The 19223-nt window shown below is 34.3% G+C and overlaps 1 protein-coding gene across 1 annotated transcript in view; it reads left to right on the forward strand.

Moving 5' to 3' along the window:
• Positions 1–19223, forward strand: part of CKAP5 (cytoskeleton associated protein 5) — a 96590-nt gene that overhangs the window by 36595 nt on the left and 40772 nt on the right. The window contains exons 5-16 of the mRNA XM_079102048.1: positions 951–1122; positions 1750–1882; positions 2124–2224; positions 4167–4280; positions 9530–9634; positions 13043–13132; positions 13241–13405; positions 14115–14243; positions 14971–15153; positions 16775–16888; positions 17066–17176; positions 18028–18120. Coding sequence (XP_078958174.1) covers positions 951–1122; positions 1750–1882; positions 2124–2224; positions 4167–4280; positions 9530–9634; positions 13043–13132; positions 13241–13405; positions 14115–14243; positions 14971–15153; positions 16775–16888; positions 17066–17176; positions 18028–18120 — 1510 coding nt within the window. The remainder of the gene's footprint in view (positions 1–950; positions 1123–1749; positions 1883–2123; positions 2225–4166; positions 4281–9529; positions 9635–13042; positions 13133–13240; positions 13406–14114; positions 14244–14970; positions 15154–16774; positions 16889–17065; positions 17177–18027; positions 18121–19223) is intronic.

The following is a 19223-nucleotide window of genomic DNA, read 5'->3' on the forward strand; positions in this document are numbered from 1 at the left end:
ATTTTGTTAAATTTGTGCAAATGAAAGCTATTTATACATATTAATCAATATATTTAGGCTGCACTACTAATTCAGAAGTTCATATTTCTTTCCTAACAAAATCCTTCCTCCAGAATTTATTGTTCAGAAATGTTAGCAGTGATTTCAGAAAACTAAAATTGACCAGTTGGGAACTTAAAAATATAGCATGTGATAGATACATAAGGTTAAATATACTATCTTCCTTTTTGAGGTAGGGGTTGCTACCAGGAATTGAACCCACTGAACTATATCCCTATCCCTTTTTATTTTATTTTGGGACAAGATCCCACTAAATTGCCCAGGCCAGCCTCGAACATAGTATCCTCCTGCATCAGCCTTTTGAGTTACTGGGATTATAAGTGTGCACCCCTACTGAATTCTAAATATGGTACATTTTTATATGAAGTCAGATTGCAACTATTTTCCCCATGGAAAACAGAAGCAAAGAGATTTATGATACCTGCATTTCTGGAATGATACTTACAAAGTCAGGAATGAAACTCACTGCCAGGATTTGTGATCTGTCTGGTTGAGTGAATCATCTTAATTATAAGAATATTAAAAGTTTCCTTAAGGTAGATTTTACTCATCTAAATATATATTAGCTAACTTGCTTATATTTTCAGAAATTTTTTTATATATTTAAAATACTACATGTTTTTGTCCTTTATAGGTTTGAATTATTCCTAGTCTGGCTACCCAGAAAGTTAATTTTAAAATGATAATATTATTTTGGCCCTAGGCATTAAATAATACTCTTGGAAGAATGACACCCAAATACATACATTGTTATGCGTTCCTTTTTTTCTTTTCTGCCTTAAAAAAAAGTTCAACCTATATAACTCTTAATAAATGGTATGAAACTATGCATGTGTACCAATCCAAGTACATATGTGTTGATGATTTTTCCCCCAATTTTTTACTTCTAGCGAATTTGGTTCCAAAATCATCTTGCTTAAGCCAATTATCAAAGTATTGCCAAAACTCTTTGAATCTCGAGAAAAGGCTGTTCGAGATGAAGCCAAACTAATTGCTGTGGAGATTTATAGATGGATTCGGGATGCTCTGAGACCCCCATTACAAAATATAAACTCTGTTCAGGTGAGGCACAAAGTTCTCTGCTTACCTTTGCGGAAGGTTCATATGAAAATATTCCCTTTCTGTCATTGTTGGTATTCTTTACTTTTCTATCCTTACACATAATTATTGTTCTTTTTTTTTTTTCTCTCCCTTTCTCTTTCTCTCTCTGTCTCCAAGCACTCTACCACTGAGCTACAACCCCCAACTCCATTCTTAATTTCTGTATACTATGTTAAATCTGTAACTGTTTAAAAGATCCCTTTATATTTCTATCAGGTAGGAGGACTTGGTAAAACATATTATATCTATTTTGGTAAAACACATTATATCTGGCCTTTTCTTAAAATTAATTTTGAAGACTTTTCTGACAGAATATAATCTGAATTCATGAACTAATGAAATTGTCTTAAAATGTGGATTTTATCCTTCATTAGTGCTTGAGCCATAACTCCTCAGTGTAGTAAATATAATTTGTTTTGACTTAAGCAACAAAATATATACAATTTAAATTTACCTTTTTTTGTTTGCCTTATTAAAACACATAAATAAGAAATTGAATCCCAATATAGCAGTGAATATAAGTATTAAGCATATTCTTTAATGGCAGAATATGGATAAGATTTAAAAAATATTTTATGATATTTGCAGTTGAAAGAACTAGAAGAAGAATGGGTCAAACTGCCAACAGGTGCTCCCAAACCAACTCGGTTTCTACGTTCTCAACAAGAACTAGAAGCTAAATTGGAACAGCAACAATCTGCTGGTGGAGATGCTGAGGGAGGTAAGCTAATTTTAAACTCCAGTTTCTTTAAAAATCAGTAGGAACTGCCACTTCCACAAGAGTGTTACTAGGCATATTTTGAAGAACTTCCTTTAATAAAATTTAAGTTTCATGTGGCACTAATAACTCTTTTCCCTTCCATATTAAGATTTCTTCAGGGAATGTAAAAAGACTGGGAACTGAAGTAAAACCTTTCTTTATGTTTTTAAGGTTTGTTTTGTTTTGTTTTTCTTCCTCAAAGGTGGTGATGATGGTGATGAAGTGCCTCAGATAGATGCTTATGAGCTTTTGGAAGCAGTAGAGATCCTTTCCAAACTTCCCAAAGACTTTTATGACAAAATTGTAAGTAATGACTATATTTCTTTCATTTATTTCATTTTAAATAATTACTTGGATAGAGTTAGAAAATGTTCTGCTGAGCCCTCTTCTGGTATATGCCCCTACAGATCATATCTTCCTTAGCAGAGTGAGTTAGTTGCTTTCTTTGCTCCTATACTACTTTGCACATACAAATATTGTGGCACTTTTTCTTCCATATTTTGCCAAAAATTTATCCCCTTTTTTTTTCATCCCCAATGCCGCTACATTAACTCAGGTTTCTTGACCTTGGCACCGTTGACTTTTTTTTTTTTCACATAGCTCTGTTTTGGTAGAGCTTCTTGTGCATTGTAGGATATTTGACAGCATCTGTGGCATTTATCCACCAAATATGAGTAGTACCATTCCCTCAAATAAGAACAATTAAAAATGTCTCCAGACATTGCTAACTCGTGTCCAATTGAAAAAAATAGTCCTATGCCAATTACCACCATCTATTTTTCCCTCTTCCCATCATATTTCACAGTGTAATTAGAGGTATACCATTTTATAAAATGTAAACCTTACCATACTAAAATCTGATTAAAACTCTTCAGTGACTTCCACTGATCTTAAAAAAAAATGTCTTAGAAATCATTCTGTGACCATTGAGACCATCTGTGGCACCATCAAAGGCCTATTTACCTTCCACCCACATCTCTGATTATTCTCTCTCTCCTGTTTTAGCCATGCTGGGCATCTCCCAATAGCAAAAGTGTCACTTTTTTTTTTTTTTTTTAAAAACTCTGGGTATTAACATGTGCAGTTTTTTCTACCAACAACATTCCTCTCCCAACATTCTCCAAATAATATCTCTTCATCTTTTAAGTCTCACCTTTTTAAAAATATTTTTTCTAGTTGTCAATGAACCTCTATTTTATTTATTTACTTATTTATTTACATGTGGTGCTGAGGATCGAACCCAGGGCCTCACACATGCCAGGCAAGCACTCCACCACTGAGTCACAATCCCAGTCCTAAGCATCACTTTTTGCAGGCAGGTCCTAACTGCCTCAACTAAGTTAATTTCTCTGGCTCTATAACAAAACAATCTGTACTTCCTCTTCCTACCAGTTATGACCTTGTAGTTATTTATTGAAGACGTTTCTGGCTCTGCTATCAGTTCCTTGAGTAACTTCTGACTTAACAAACATTTGATAAATTGAATTAAACTATAATCTCCAGGGTATCAAGTTTATTATCTTTGTATTTCCTGTTTTTTATATAGTGGGTGTTCAAACTATTGAATGATTATTTGATCTTGAATGAAACATATTCTACTTTATAACCATAAAACAAGGATTAGGGGCTGGGTTGCGGCTCTGTGGTAGAGTGCTTACCTAGCACGTGCAAGGTCCTGAATTTGATCCTCAGCACCACATAAAATATATAAATAAATAAAATAAAGGTATTTTGTCCATCTACAACAAAAAAAAAATTTTTTTTTTTTTTAAAAAAAAAACAACCAAAGAGTAGAATTATACTCACAATCAGAAAACTGACTTCCAAAGTTAGTAGAGTTTTGGTTGCTGGTTATGTGATTATTCTTTTCTGGTCTTTTTAAAGCTGTCAAAATAAAATTTCCTTTCTTGTAATTGTGCCACTATAAGATGAACTAGAAATGCTTTTTCTGATATTTTCTGTTTGATACCTGTTTACTACCATTTACTTAGAAAATGAGATGGAAAAGTATGACATTGTGTTTACTTACATTACTTTAGGGTCATGAAATCTTATGAAAATACATTTTATATGTGCACAAAAATTGTATGAACAAAATACTATGATTGGTTGCAGTTTTGCAATTTTGTTTTTTAACTTTACAGAAAGTTTCTAAAAAACAAAAAGTTATGTTTTTGAATTAGTAGAGTACAAAAACTAGGCTTTCATTCTGCTATCTTACAAGTGACTCATTTGTGTCTTACAGGAAGCAAAAAAATGGCAAGAGAGAAAAGAAGCCCTGGAGGCTGTAGAAGTACTAGTGAAAAACCCCAAATTGGAAGCGGGCGATTACGCAGATTTAGTAAAAGCATTAAAGAAGGTAAATGTGAGGAGTTTCAGCATAGTTATCCTAACAGCCCAGGCCATTGAATTTCCCTTCATCAGTGATTCAGTAATTTTTTTTTTTTTTTAATCACAAATACATTGCCACTTAAGGAACACTATTGATGATATTTGGGTTATAGACATATGTTTTTTAAGGATTTAAAAAATTGTCCTTGGTTAGTTTGGAGGGTTTGGTTGTCCGTTTGTTTATTATCACTTTGACTTTCAGATGCTATTTGATAGCCTCTACAAAAATTAGGAAAGAGGGTCTTCCTGATCTAAAAACAAAAATATAGTTTTATAATTCTTTGGAATGAGCTATTTAAATTAGCCTGTATTTCATTGTATAGATATTAAATAAACTGTTTTTTGTTAGATAGCAAATGATACCACACTGTATTCTGTCATCAGCATGGCAAACATAGTGAAGAGATATGCGATCAATTATATAAATAGGTACTATGAAAGAATCATTTTTAGAAAATACTCCTTTGGCGTTGTGTAGGTTGCTGGAAATGCTAGGTACTGAGAAAGGGGAAATGAGATTCTTGTTGCTTGTGAAGAGAGTTTCATAATACTTATAAAGTCTTCAGCATGTAATTTTGGTCAGGAATCTTAATACTCTGTTACTGATTTCTCAAATGTGCCAAACAAAAACTTTTTATTTCTCCATTAATAGTAATTGATGTTCTCTACATGGATTTCTTGGAATATTACCTTGTCTTTTTCTTTCTTTCTTTTTTTTTTTTTTTTGTACCAGTCATTGAACCCACAGGCACTTAACCACTGAGCCACATCCCCAGTCCTTTTTTGCATTTTATTTTGAGATAGGGTCTCACTAAGTTACTGAGGCTGGCTTTGAACTTGTAATCCTCCTGCCTCAGCTTTCCAAGCCTCTGTGTGCCACTGTCTGGCTGAATATTAGCTTTTCATATAAAGATGTCTGTGATTTCTGTTGCCATTGTAAATGTAAATCTCTCACTGTATTATAAACAGAGGAGGATTGATTGGTTTCTGTTTTTGTTTTTTTGGTAGTGCTGTGGATCAAACGCAAGGCTTCAAGTATGCTAAGCATGTGCCATACCACTGAGCTATGCTTCCAGGCCATGATTTTATTTAATTGGACACAGACAATAGATTCTGAGAGATCTAGGTAGCATCTTTTCCTCTTCAGATGATGCAGTGGATGGGGATCAAAATTGTAAAAACAACTTAGTGAAATATTTAAAATACTGAGAAATTAGTTTTAGTTGTATGAATTTTTCTGAAACATGTTTTAATTTTCATTTTTTATTTTACTTATGTACACACATAAATATACAGACTTCATCTCTATATTATGTTGACTTCACAATGATGTATCAAAATGGGGAAATGGTAAAATGGAAGAAAGAAAATGATGTTAAAGAACAGGATTCAGACCCCATTCCTTTTTCCTCCATTGAGTCTTTTCTCTCCTTTTTGTTAAATCAAGTAATCCCATTAATCCTCCCTCTCCCTCTCTCCCTCTCCCTCTCTCTTTCTCTCTCTCTCTCTCTCTCTCTCTCTCTCTCTCTCTCTCTCTCTCTCTCTCCCTCTCTCCCTCCCTCCCTCCCTCCCTCCCTGCCTTTATTTTTCCAGTACTGAGGATTGAACCCAGTGCCTCACACATGCTAGGCAAGTGCTCTAACAATGAGCTATACCCCCAATCCTCTTATTTTTTATTATTATTACAAATAGTAAAAATCACTCATTTTGAGATTCCTTATATACGGATTCCTGAAATTATTTCTTAAACTGTCTTCTTTCTTGTTGTCACCTCAGTTTAGCATATTCCTATTCTTACAGTCATAATACTTTCATTTATAAGATATCCTTCTCATAATTTTTTTGACTCTGACAATTCCCTGTGGATAATAGTTGATAATAGTGTATATATTAAATAAATAAATGAATACACATATGTTTGTGTATATATAATATTTTCAGATGAAGTTTGGGTTTTCCACAGTGTTTTTTTATGTAATCTCTAGACTTTTCTTCCCCTGTGATACGAGGGATTGAACCCAGGACCTCAAACTTTCAAGTTTGCTGTGCAAGAGCTCTACCACTACAGTCCCAGCTGTTTTTTTTTTTTTTTTTTTTTTTTTCTTGGTACTGGGGTTTGAACCCAAGGGCACTCAAAACACTGAGCCACATCCCTTGCCTTTTTTGTATTTTATTTAGAGATAGAGTTTCACTGAGTTGCTTAGGACCTCCTGAGCCTCTGGGATTACAGGTGTGTGCCACTGTGTCTAGCTTTTCTTTCTTTTTTTCTTTTTCTTTTTTTAATTGAGATGCTCTCTCTAAGTTGTGTAGAGCTGGTCTTGGACTTGCATTCCTCTTGCCTCAGCCTCCTGAATAGCTGGGATGACAGGCATAGGCTACTGCATCCAGCCTCATCTTCAAACTTTCTGTGTGGTATTAATCTTTTGTCACTTTATCTTTGTATTCCCCTCCCCTAGTTAATGGTTTTATTCATCATAGTTTTCTGAACACAGTAATTTATAATGTTTCACTGATATTTTTCCCTCTGCCAACAGCATATTTTTAATAGATATATATTACATATATATTTTTTTCTTTTAGTTATATATGGACACAATGCCTTTACTTTATATTTATGTGGTGCTGAGGATCAAACCCAGTGCCTCACATGTGCTAGGCTGGCACTCTACTACTGAGCTCCAACTACAGCCCCAACAACATTTGTTTTGACTGATACTAATTACTAGCCTAGATTACTAGTTAAATATAAATACAAACTGATAATTACATAAAAGCACACTGCATTTTAACATTGTAGGCCCAGATTATAAGAGAAGTTACAGCACTTTTCTTTTTTCTTTTCTCCTCTCCTCTCTTCTCTTGCCCCTGTCCCTTCTCTCCTCTCCTCCTGCAAATCATTGTGTTGCCCAATCTGGTCTTTTTTTTTTTTTTTTTTTTTTTTTTAATTTATTTTTATTGTAAACAAATGGGATACATGTTGTTTCTGTTTGTACATGGAGTAAGAGCATACCATTTGCATATTCATAAATTTACATAGAGTAATGATGTTTGATTCATTCCATTATTTTTTTTCCTTCCCCCCCACCCCTCCCACCTCTCTTTTCCCCTCTATACAGTCCCTCCTTCCTCTATTCTTGTCCCACTCCCACCCCCCATTAAGTGCCATCATCCACTTATCAGTGAGAACATTCCTCTGTTGGATTTTTGAGATTGGCTTATCTCACTTAACATGATATTCTCCGAGTTCATCCATTTGCCTGCAAATGCCATAATTTTATTATTCTTTATAGCTGAGTAATATTCCATTGTATATATATACCACAGTTTCTTTATCCATTCATCAATTGAAGGGCATCTAGGTTGGTTCCATAGTCTGCCTATTGTGAATTGAGCCACTATGAACATTGATGTGGCTGTATCTCTGTAGTATGCTGATTTTAAGTCCTTTGGGTATAGGCCGAGGAGTGGGATAGCTGGGTCAAATGGTAGGTCCATTCCAAGTTTTCTAAGGAATCTCCACACTGCTTTCCAGAGTGGCTGCACTAATTTGCAGTCCCACCAGCAATGTATGAGTGTACCTTTTTCCCCACATCCTCGCCAACACCTATGGTTGCTTGTGTTCTTGATACTCCCCAATCTGGTCTTAAATGCATGAGCTCAAGTGATTTTCCTACCTCAACCTTCAGAATACCTGGCACTATAAGTGCATGCCAGCACATCTGGTTAGAACTTTTTTTTTTTTTTTTTAATTGTAAATGGACCCAAACTTTTTTATTTTATTTATTCTTATGTGTGAGTGCCTCACACATGCTAGGCAATTGCTCTACTAAGCTACAGCCACAACCCCATGGCTAGCACTTTTAATTATAGAAAATCTCTCTTTGTTTAGACTACATTGAGATTATGAGCTAAATCTTCCTTTCCCTGATCCAAAACAGAAGTGACTGAGAAAACAAATCACTGAGTTATTCTCATCTGTGAAATACAGTCCCCTCTGCCACATACATTATTCATCTTAGAAGTAAACACTTCTCCCTGTTCTCCACTTCCATTTCCCAGTTCAAAATAACTTATTTAATCGAACTGGGATATGTGATAATGATATCATAGTAGAGTATCTGGTCTGTCATTTACCTATAAGTTCATTCAGTACTTTGCCATCTTGAACTGTAATAGATTCACAATATATTCTGTGTTTTACATTAGGATCATGAGTATGTGGATTTCAGCTCCCTCTGGTTACTACTCTTATAGTTGATAGGGAGGTGTATTCTAAGAAAGGGATGAAATGATAATTTTTAATTGGAACCATATAACAAAATCACCTCATGTCCAAATCCCATCCCATATTTATTGAACTGGGATTTCTTGGAATGAGATTCTGACATGGGTTTTTTTGTTTGTTTGTTTTGTTTTGTTTGGGACTGCTTTGCGTAACTCCTGCTTTAAATGAATCAACATTATTTTTTATTATGATATAATTATTAATTATTATTTTTGCTGTTGCTAGTAGTTCTGTTGCTTTGACCCCAGGAGTTCAGTGAATTTTAGTGCAGAGTGCTAAATCATGAAGTAATGATTGGAAATTGGGAGTTTCATATATTTTTTGCCATGTAATATTTGTGCACAAATGAATGTATTGTTTTGTTTGTTTTGGTAACCCAAAATAATATTTTTTTCCTGAGGTGTGAGCTTTGGGGGATGGTAGTAGTATAAATAATGCTAAGAGCCTAAATACAAACTTGATGATCATTATGTGACCAAAATGGCAGCTGCAAGGCGAGAAGCTCCTTCAGAGGAATGATTGCAAAGGCTTTTGCAATGTAGAGTCCTCATTAACCAGTTTCCACTGGTGCTTCCCGGGTATAAATGTTAGAGAACTGCTGCCCTATGGTGTCTTTCAGAGATAACATTCTTTTGGTTTTCCTGTCTCAAAGCAAAGTCAGTAGACCTGTAGCTTCTCTGCCATTATCAGGGTCACCTCCTGCAAGTTACAGTGCTGCCATTGTGTTCTGTGGTAGAACTGGAAGTTTAGGAGAGTAAACATAATGAAGGGAGGCTCCTAAATTCATGTTATCAAAAATGAATAAAGACTTTATTCTTTTGTAGAAAGTAAAATTTGTCTTCCATTAGCATAATAAATTTTAGAGTTCTTTTGAAAGTGTACTTCAACACCTTTCTATAGGGCTGTGACTATTTTGTTTTCCTCCTTTATAGGTGGTTGGAAAGGACACCAATGTCATGTTGGTAGCTTTGGCAGCAAAATGTCTTACTGGCCTGGCTGTTGGGCTAAGGAAGAAATTTGGACAATATGCAGGACATGTAAGTAACACTCCTTTTTATTTATTTTTTTAAAATTTTGATTCATTGTACATAAATGTGGTACAACTTTCCTTTCTCTGGTTGTACACGAAGTAGGGTCACACCCTTTGCATAATCATACATGTACATAGGATAATGATGTTTGTCTCATTCTATTATTTTTCCTTCCTTCCACCCCCTCCCTACCCTTCCCCATCCCTCATTTTCCTTTATACAATTCATCCTTCCTAACACTCCTTTTTATATATAAATCCACAAAATTATCAAAAATGGCCAGCTAGTTTGCTTTATGCTTTAAACCAACTTTTTGACATAGATCATTATACACTGGGCAAAGTAAGTTTCTCACTGAATTTTATTATTCAGTGTAACTTCTCACAAATTTCAACAGATGGTAGTTATAGCTATTAAATTCATAAGGCTTATGTGGAAAATCAGGCACTTAACCTGAAGTACTTATATGAGTTGATTTATTAGATTATTACTTATTTATTATATCTTGCTTTGTTCTTGCAACTATATATAATATAACAATATGAACTTTTATAATAACCATGGGGTGGGGGTATAGCTCAGTAGAAGAGCTCTGAGTTCTCCAGCATACATACTCCAACACAAAAAAAAGTTTATAATAACCAGAACCAGAATGAAGTTAAGAGTAGGAAAGGTAATATAAAACATTAAATGAAGTTAATATATAAAATGTGCTGAGATGTTTTCTTTAACTGTGGTAGCTGTCAATTAACTCTAAATCTGGTCTGAATTACCTAGAATGATTTAGCATTCTGAAAATTGAACTGTAGGGTTTAACCTCCTAGTCACTTGATTATTTGATTTCCTAGATTGACTTAAGAGTCCCATAATAGTCCCTAATCATGTGTCAGTTTTTATATTATGGAGTTATTATTTAGCCTCACTTGAGCTATGATATTTGGAGCTTGCTTACTCATAACATTAAAAATAATTTTAGACAACTTAACAAAAGAAGATACTACTACATAAAAATAAACCATGACTGACTTCTTCCCAGGGAAATAAAAATAAAGATCTAATGCCAGATGCAGTAGCATGTGCCTATATTCTCAGCTACTCAGGAGACTGAGGCTAGAGTTTTGCTTGAGCCCAGGAGTTTGAGACCAGCCTGGACAGAATAGTGAGAGCCCCATCTCAAAAAAATAAATGAATAAATAATTTTTTAAAAGCAGTCTGTAAATCCTTTATATTCATAAATAATAATTTGGATCAAAAGAATCTGTATAGCAGCAAATATTTATATCTATAAATGTATATAGTATTTATACCTACATGTATGCTCTCAACATATTAACTAACTTTGGATCAGTTTTGTGTTATTTATTAATAACTTTTCAAGGTTAAAAAAATTTTTTTAAATCCATTTTTATTTACTAAATAATCTTGGACTAATTACTAAGACCCTCCAGTTTGAGTTCTAATTCTGGCTTTGTTCCATGTTATTGTTCAGCATTCTATGGTTGGAGTTTTTTTTGTTTTGTTTTTTTTTCTCAAAACTATATGATACACTGTATGATATCAAAACATATTAGTGTTTGACTTTTTTTTTTCTGAGATACTAGGGATTAAATTCAGGGGCACTCTATTACTGAGCTCTGCCCCTGGCTCTTTTTATTTTTTATTTTGTCTTGAGACAGGATCTCACTAAGTTACCAAGACTAGCCTCAAACTTTCAATCCTCCTGCCTCAACCTCCTAAGTTTCTGGGATTATAGGCTTGTGCCATATTTCCTTTAGCTTTTTATAGGCTATCTTTTGTGAGATATTTATGACAGTGAACTTCAACTTTGAAGTCATTATAATGTCTATTTTTTTTTTAAGCTTATAACTAGTATTAAAAAGTCCTTTAATATTTCTTGAGGAAATCTTACTCCTTTTGGTCTGTGGTCATTTTTGTGAAATCTTGAAAATAATTTTTGTGGGTACCATTTACTTTGCTATTTTTCTGAACCTTTAAAAAATCTTTGATAGGGTGGGTATACATGTGGCTTAGTGGTAAAGCATTTGCCTAGCATGTGTGAGGCTTTAGGTTTAATACACAGTACCACACACACACACAAAAAAATCTTTGGCAGGTGTGGTGCCACATGCCTGTAATTCCAGCTATTCAGGAGGCTGAACCAGGAGGATCACAAGTTCAAGGCCATCCTTGGCAACTTGGTGAGACCCTACCTCAAAATAAAAAGTGCTGGGGTGTCACTCAGTGGTAGAGGGCCCTTGGGTCTAATCTCTAGTACTGAAAAGAAAAAAAAAAAGGAACCTCTGGGGCTGGGGGTGTTGCTCAGTGGTACATGCTTATCATGCACAAGGCCCTGAATTTGATCCCAAGCACCCCGTTAAAAGTTAAAAAGATTTTTTATTTCCCTGCTAACCCAGTGCCTGGCACTCAGCATATGTATGTTTAATGAATTAATAATAGTTTAGACAATAAAACTAAAATTATAAAAATGGTAATTTTACTATCTAAACCAAGACAAAGATATTCTGGTAACAAATTGCTATCATTTGTGGTACTGTTTCTTTTTTCTTTTGTGTAACGAAGGAACAGACAATACCCCAATTTAATAAGGTGTATCAGCATCTATCCAACTCTTCCCTTACCCTGAATCCTCCTAGCTGGTACTTATTTTGTAAAATGAGAGCTGTTACTGATAGAAATGGTTATATGATTGTAAAAAAGGGTATAGAGACAGAAAATAGGTTGAGAAGTACGGGGCCAGTGGGACAGAATGTGAGCTCTTAATTGTTCCAGTGTAAGATTATTGTGCCCTTCAAGAAAGGAAATTAGGAGCTGCAGTTGTACCTCAGTGGTGGAGCACTTGTCTAGCATATTTGAGGCACGTGATCCTCAGCACCACATAAAGGTAAATAAATAAAATAAAGGATTGTGTCCATCTATAACTAAAAAAAATTAAAAAAGAAAATTACTTTTTATTCAACTTAAATGTTTACTTTTTTTGGTTTGTTTTAATAAAGCCAAGTTCATTGTTTTTAATAATAGTTTTTTTGAGGCATAACTTAAATGCTATAAAATAAAAATTGGTGCTTTTAAAGTGCATAATTCAGTGGTTTAGTATAATAAGATAACTATCACTGCTGATTTCAGAACATTTTTAGTACTCCTAGAAAAAACACTGTACCTGTTAGCAGCCACTCCCCACTCTTTTCTCCATCTGGACCCTGGTTTATGACTAATCTACTCCCTGTCTCTATGGATTTGACATGTCATGTAAATGGAATAATATAATATGAGGTCATTTGTGAATGCTGCTTTTACTTGACATAATTTTGAAAATTTTGGTTCAGTCATGATATATTGTATTGTACTTCATTCGTTTTTGTTGCCAATTATAATTATTGTTTTTCACTTTTTCAGGTTGTGCCAACCATTTTGGAAAAATTCAAAGAGAAGAAACCTCAAGTTGTACAAGCTCTGCAGGAGGCAATTGATGCAATCTTCCTTACTGTGAGTTGACAGTATGAATTTGTGGTTTTATCTAAATTTTATATCAATATGTTATTTTAACTGTTTTGCACAACTGAGAAAAGCTAATTGACCAATATTCTTTCAAAGACCACACTACAGAACATCAGTGAGGACATTTTAGCAGTAATGGATAATAAAAACCCAACCATCAAGCAGCAGACGTCTCTTTTTATTGCAAGAAGTTTCCGTCACTGCACTGCCTCTACCCTGCCAAAGAGCTTGCTAAAGCCCTTTTGTGCTGCTCTACTTAAGGTATAGACTGTCTTTGTAATTGGGGAGATATTTTATGCCTAGGCAAGTTTTTTTTTTTTCCTTACTAATTATGTACAGTAACTATTTGACTTTTTTAATCTGAAATGGATTTAATACTATATAATTGTTGTTGTTCCATCAGTAGGTATATATATTAAGCCACTCACAGAAGTGAACATTATTATAATTGCTTTTACATAGCTATACATCTTTTCTTTTTCATACAAGCATTTCTGAGCTAATTTTTTAAACAAGAAACTTTCATAGTGTAGATAAATGACCTTTTGAAGAGCTGACCCTATGCATTTTTTGAGACTGAATCCAAATTCTGGTAACTATTTGTATTCCTGTTCTCCAAAGAAATCACTAGTTTTATTATTCTACTAATTCCTACACATTTTGTTTCTTACTTGGTTACATACTGGTGTAAACTGGATTTTTCCAAGCATAGGCATCAAATCTGAAGTATTTTGAAGATCATTTGAGAGTGAGGAATTTTAGACACACGATAAGGGGGAAAGGAAGCACTTGCTTGCTAAATAGATAACCAGAGTTTGCATTAATCCAAAAAGAATTTGAAAGAGTAACTCTTACTCAGCAAAAGATGTAATTTTTATCCAAGAACTTCAAACCTGAATTAAAATTCCCTAAGTAATAATGCCTAAAGTACTTTGTATTAAAGATCATTTTGCTTAAATCACGAGTATAGCACATCAATGATTCTGCTCCTGAAGTCAGAGATGCTGCATTTGAAGCACTGGGTACTGCTTTGAAGGTGGTTGGTGAGAAAGCAGTAAACCCATTCTTAGCTGATGTTGACAAACTCAAACTTGATAAGGTAGGTTAATAATGAATTATAATGAAATTGAACAATAGTCCTGTCTTTTGGCATTGTGATTTTGTCTTTTGAAAATTAGAAAGTACTGATATCATTTTGATGCAGGTTTCTCTATTTTTTTTTAATTACCATTCACAGTAGGAAGGAAATATTACATGCATCCCATGCATAATTGAAACAAGTTGTGGGGAATGTTTTCTGATATTTTTTGTTTGCAATTTAAACTTTTCTGTTCATTAAGAAAAAAATTGCTGATAATCAATTCATGAAATTTATTTCATTCCCTACTGGTAATTTAGTCTTGGAGTTTGAAAGCATAACTACTAAGGATTTAAATTTTATCCTAGGCTATAATGGTGATATTTTAACTATATTTCAAATTATAACCAAACAAAAACTGAGTGACCAACATGTAGAGAAGATGAAAACAACATTGTGAGATAAATTTGTTTCTAATATTCTAGAAGATTACCTTTCTAAATGTGAATGTCTTCCATCAAAATTATGGCCATCATAAGTTTTTTATAATTCTGATTTGTAAAGAAGTAAAACATACAATATGTCTACTGTCAAGAAAATCTGAATGATTTATCTTTGTTGAAAAGGAAATTTTTCTCTGTATCCTTAAATATAGTTGTGGTCTAGAAATAAATTATTTAAAATAATAATGTGGTCATTGTGTTTCAAAGTTGGGCTAAATGATGTTCATCTCACTTTCATTTCCCAGATCAAAGAATGTTCAGAAAAAGTAGAATTAGTACATGGTAAGAAAGCTGGACTCGCAGCTGATAAGAAGGAATTCAAACCTGTGCCTGGAAGGACTGCTGCTTCAGGGGCTGCAGGAGACAAGGACACAAAGGACATTTCAGCACCCAAACCAGGACTCTTAAAAAAGGCACCTACTGCTAAGGTTAATAGATGGTTTAAAAATGAAACTTTAGTAAGGTAGAGTTTGAGTCTTAGGTTCATGATTATTCTTCCAGTATGACTTCATTTGAGAAATGAGTTCATTGGCCCCATTGAAAAGAAAGCAGAGCATCTGTTAATGAAGACATATATTCCAAAAATATATTTGACTGTTTGACCCTTAGATAAAAATTATAGAAGTGCTTTAAAAATATAGACATATTTTATGGTAAAATAAACATAACAAAATTTACTATCTTAATTTTTTTTTTTTTTGGCAGTACTGAGGATTGAACCCAGGGTTTCTCACATGCTAGTCAAGCTCTCTACCACTAAGTTACATCCCCAGCTCTTTTTATTTTATCTTGAGACAAGATCTCCCTTAGTTGCTAAAGCCATTTTGACTTGAGTTGTTTTAGGAATTCTCACATTTATGATTTTCAAGTATTTTCTCCCATTATGTGGGTTGTCTTTGTGGTGGTTAGTTATTCTGTTGCCTTTTCTTGGGTACTGGGAATTTAAACCAGGGGCAGTTTACCACTGAACTACATTCTCTCAGCCCTTTATATATTTTATTTTGAGATAGGGTCTCACTAAGTTGCTTAGGACCTCACTGAATTGCTAAGGCTGGCTTTGAACTTGCAGTCCTCCTGCCTTGGCCTCCCAGTTTGCTGGGATTATAGGCATGTGCCACTGGGCCTGAGTTTGATAAAAAAAATTTTAACCACATAGAAATCAATGGATATGTTGACATGATTAAATATGTGTGTGTGTGTGTGTGTGTGTGTGTATAGAGAGATCTATATAGATCTCTATACATATACACACATATACATAGAGAGATGTACAAATAGCAGTAACAAAGCATCATGCTTAATGATAGTGAAATTCTGGAGCTATTCCTGTTGAAGTGAGAAGAAATGTTTGTTAGTACTTTTTTATGTAATAGTGACTTACTATTAACTAAGAGGTATTAATAAGAGGAAGTGAGAGGGAAAACTGTTCTTTTTATAGCTTGTATGATCATATACTTAAAAGTCAAGCAAGTTACCTAGAAAAACTACTAAAATAATATTAAGATTCTATACGAAGTTCATCTTCAATATAAGTGGAACAATAAGGTTTCCCATGACAACCCCTTTGTTCTTTTGCAAATTACATAGATCTATTATGAGAAATAATATGTTCTCCTGATGTTGGGGCACCTTGGGATTAAGTGTTGTATAAATGTTATAATTTAGAAACTGTCCTGTAGGAAAGAACGTAAAGGCATTTAAAGACATCAGGATGTCATTCTCAAATTAATCTATAAATACAGTACAATTCCAGTCCATCATTTTCATTACTCATTTTGAATTTCATTACTCATTTCAATTTTGAATTTCATTACTCATTTTGAATTAGAGGTTCTTAATATGCAGTGTGCAGATTATCCCTCCATCCCCATGAATGGTCTTCAGAAGGGAGTCTATATGCCCGTAAATTGAATTAAATTCTTTGAGATGAAAAGCATTTATTTTGGGTAATTTTCATTTTAATCAAATTGTCAAGGGGTTTTATGAGCCAAAAAGTTTATCAGCTACTGTTCTAAATCAAATGGTTTAATTTTTTAAAATTGCCTTTAGACTGGGGGACCACCTAAGAAGGGGAAACCATCTGCACCAGGAGGTGCAGGGAACACTGGAACCAAGAACAAGAAGGGACTGGAGACCAAAGAAATTGTGGAGCCTGAACTCTCGGTCAGTATTATGCACTGTGCCTCACAGTTGGGAAGGTTGAGAAATATTGAAGATTCTCAGCTAGAATAGCATATCTATGGCAGTGTTCTCTAAGTATTTTGTTTGGGGTATTTTTACATTCTTGCCACCTGTTTCCTTCAGCAGTTCCTAATTTTGACATATTTTTGTATCTTACAGATGGAAATATGTGAAGAAAAAGCTTCAGCTGTTCTTCCCCCTACATGTATACAGCTACTAGACAGCAGTAACTGGAAGGAAAGGCTAGCTTGTATGGAAGAGTTCCAGAAGGTAGATACACAGGGATAAGTATAGTGTGAAAGAAAATTAGATAATGGGGAAACAGTGAAATTGAAGGATTAGTCTAAATTATTGTATTTTATAACCAACAAATGTTTCACAGTGTCAACTAATGAGATGGGATTGTTTTGTTATTTATAGCTGTTTATCTTTTAGTATCTTCATTCAATAACTTCTATAAGCAAACAGATCTCTCCACTTAAGCCATTACTCATCCATTTCTGTATTTACCCACTGTGTTATCATTTCTTGGTGGTATAGACATTACCAGTTGGTAGGAAAAACTATCAAAAACCTGTGTTTAAAAAGTGCATTGTGGCTCATTTTGGCATGTACTGTGATTCTCATGAGGAGAGGGATGTAGAATAACTGAAAGAGCAGTGGGACTTGAGGCAGGAACCTTCCAGTTTCGCCATCTGCCACTTGTGGTATTTAGACCTAAATTTGTATGTCTTTGAAATTTAATACTTAACTACTTCTACCCTACTACACTATATTTTTAGGAAAATTAAGTGAGAAAATACATATGAGCAATTTCTGCCACACATTAGGCAAATATGAAAACTGTTACTATTACTTTCCTTGGAGCAAATTATTTTGGAATTCAAAAAATGTGAAATTAAGTGGTTTCAATGATATACATATAATGACCATGTACCATGCTCTCATTATTTCCCATTAAAAAGCATTATAACAGAAGTTAAGTAAGCTCCCTCTATAACCCACTTCTATTCCCCTTCCTCCTTCAGAGGTAACCAGGACTTGATTTTGGTATTTAACTTTCCTTTGGAACTAATATTTAACTCTTTAAACTCTCACTGTCTTATTTTATTTATTTCAAGGCTGTCGAACTGATGGATCGTACTGAAATGCCATGCCAGGCATTAGTGAGGATGCTGGCCAAGAAACCTGGATGGAAAGAAACAAATTTTCAGGTATTTTTTAGTTGTAGATTTAATGTCTTTTATTAAAATAATTTCTATTACCTGATCCTATGGAGATGAAACTTATATAAATGGCAGTTTGTATATAACACTCTGTTCCCCTTAGCCTTCCTATGTTACTTCATCTCAGCCGCACCAGCCATCGCCACAAAGGTTAAATATATTCTGAAAGATTCTCATCCTACCATCTTTCCCTCATACTGCCACTTTTAAAATTCTTCTTTATATAGCATCTGGATAGGTGACAGGAAGACACCTGATTTAAACCAAACCCTCCTGGTTAAATCCATAAGGGATAATTTTATGTATATATATCTAATAACTTTACTGAAACTTTAAAACTCACTGTTTTGATAGATTGAATGATTTTGGTACTGGGGATTGAACCCAAGGACACTACTACTGAGCTACATCCCCAAGCCTTCCTAATGTTTTTAGGAAGTTCTCACTCAGTTGCTCAAGGCCTCACTAATTGCTATGGCTGACCTCAAACTTATGATCCTCCTGCCTCAGCCTCCCAAGTTCCTGAGATTACAGGTGTGAGCCACCACACCTGGATAAAACTCACTATTTTAAGATATACAATACAGTAGGGTTGTTTTTGTTTTTAAGTACTAGGAATTGAACCCCTGGGGTGCTTTCCCACTGAGTTACATCCCTAACACTATTTAAAATTTTTTAATTTTTTTTTTTTTTAATTCTTATTTTGAGACAGAGTCTCACCAAGTTGCTTAGGGCCTCATTAAGTTGCTGAGACCAGCTTCAAACTTATGCTCTCCCTGCCTTAGCCTCCTGAGTCACTGGGATTATAGGCATGCACCACTATACTCAGATCAATGCAGTTGTTTTTAGTATATTCACAGAGTACTGCAACTCTACTTTTAGAATCGTTTCATCACCACCAAAAGAAACCTTGTACTCAATGGCAGTCACGTTCTAATCCTCCGCAACCATCAACCCTTAGCAACTCTTAATCTTTTTTGATCTCTCTGGATTTACCTCTCCTGAATATTTCATATAAATGTAATCATACAGTATATGACCTTTTATCTGACTTTCACTTAGTATAATGTTTTCAAAGTTCATCCATATTG

The sequence above is a fragment of the Sciurus vulgaris genome (assembly GCF_902686455.1).
Source record: "Sciurus vulgaris genome assembly, chromosome: 11".
Lineage (NCBI taxonomy): Eukaryota > Metazoa > Chordata > Mammalia > Rodentia > Sciuridae > Sciurus > Sciurus vulgaris.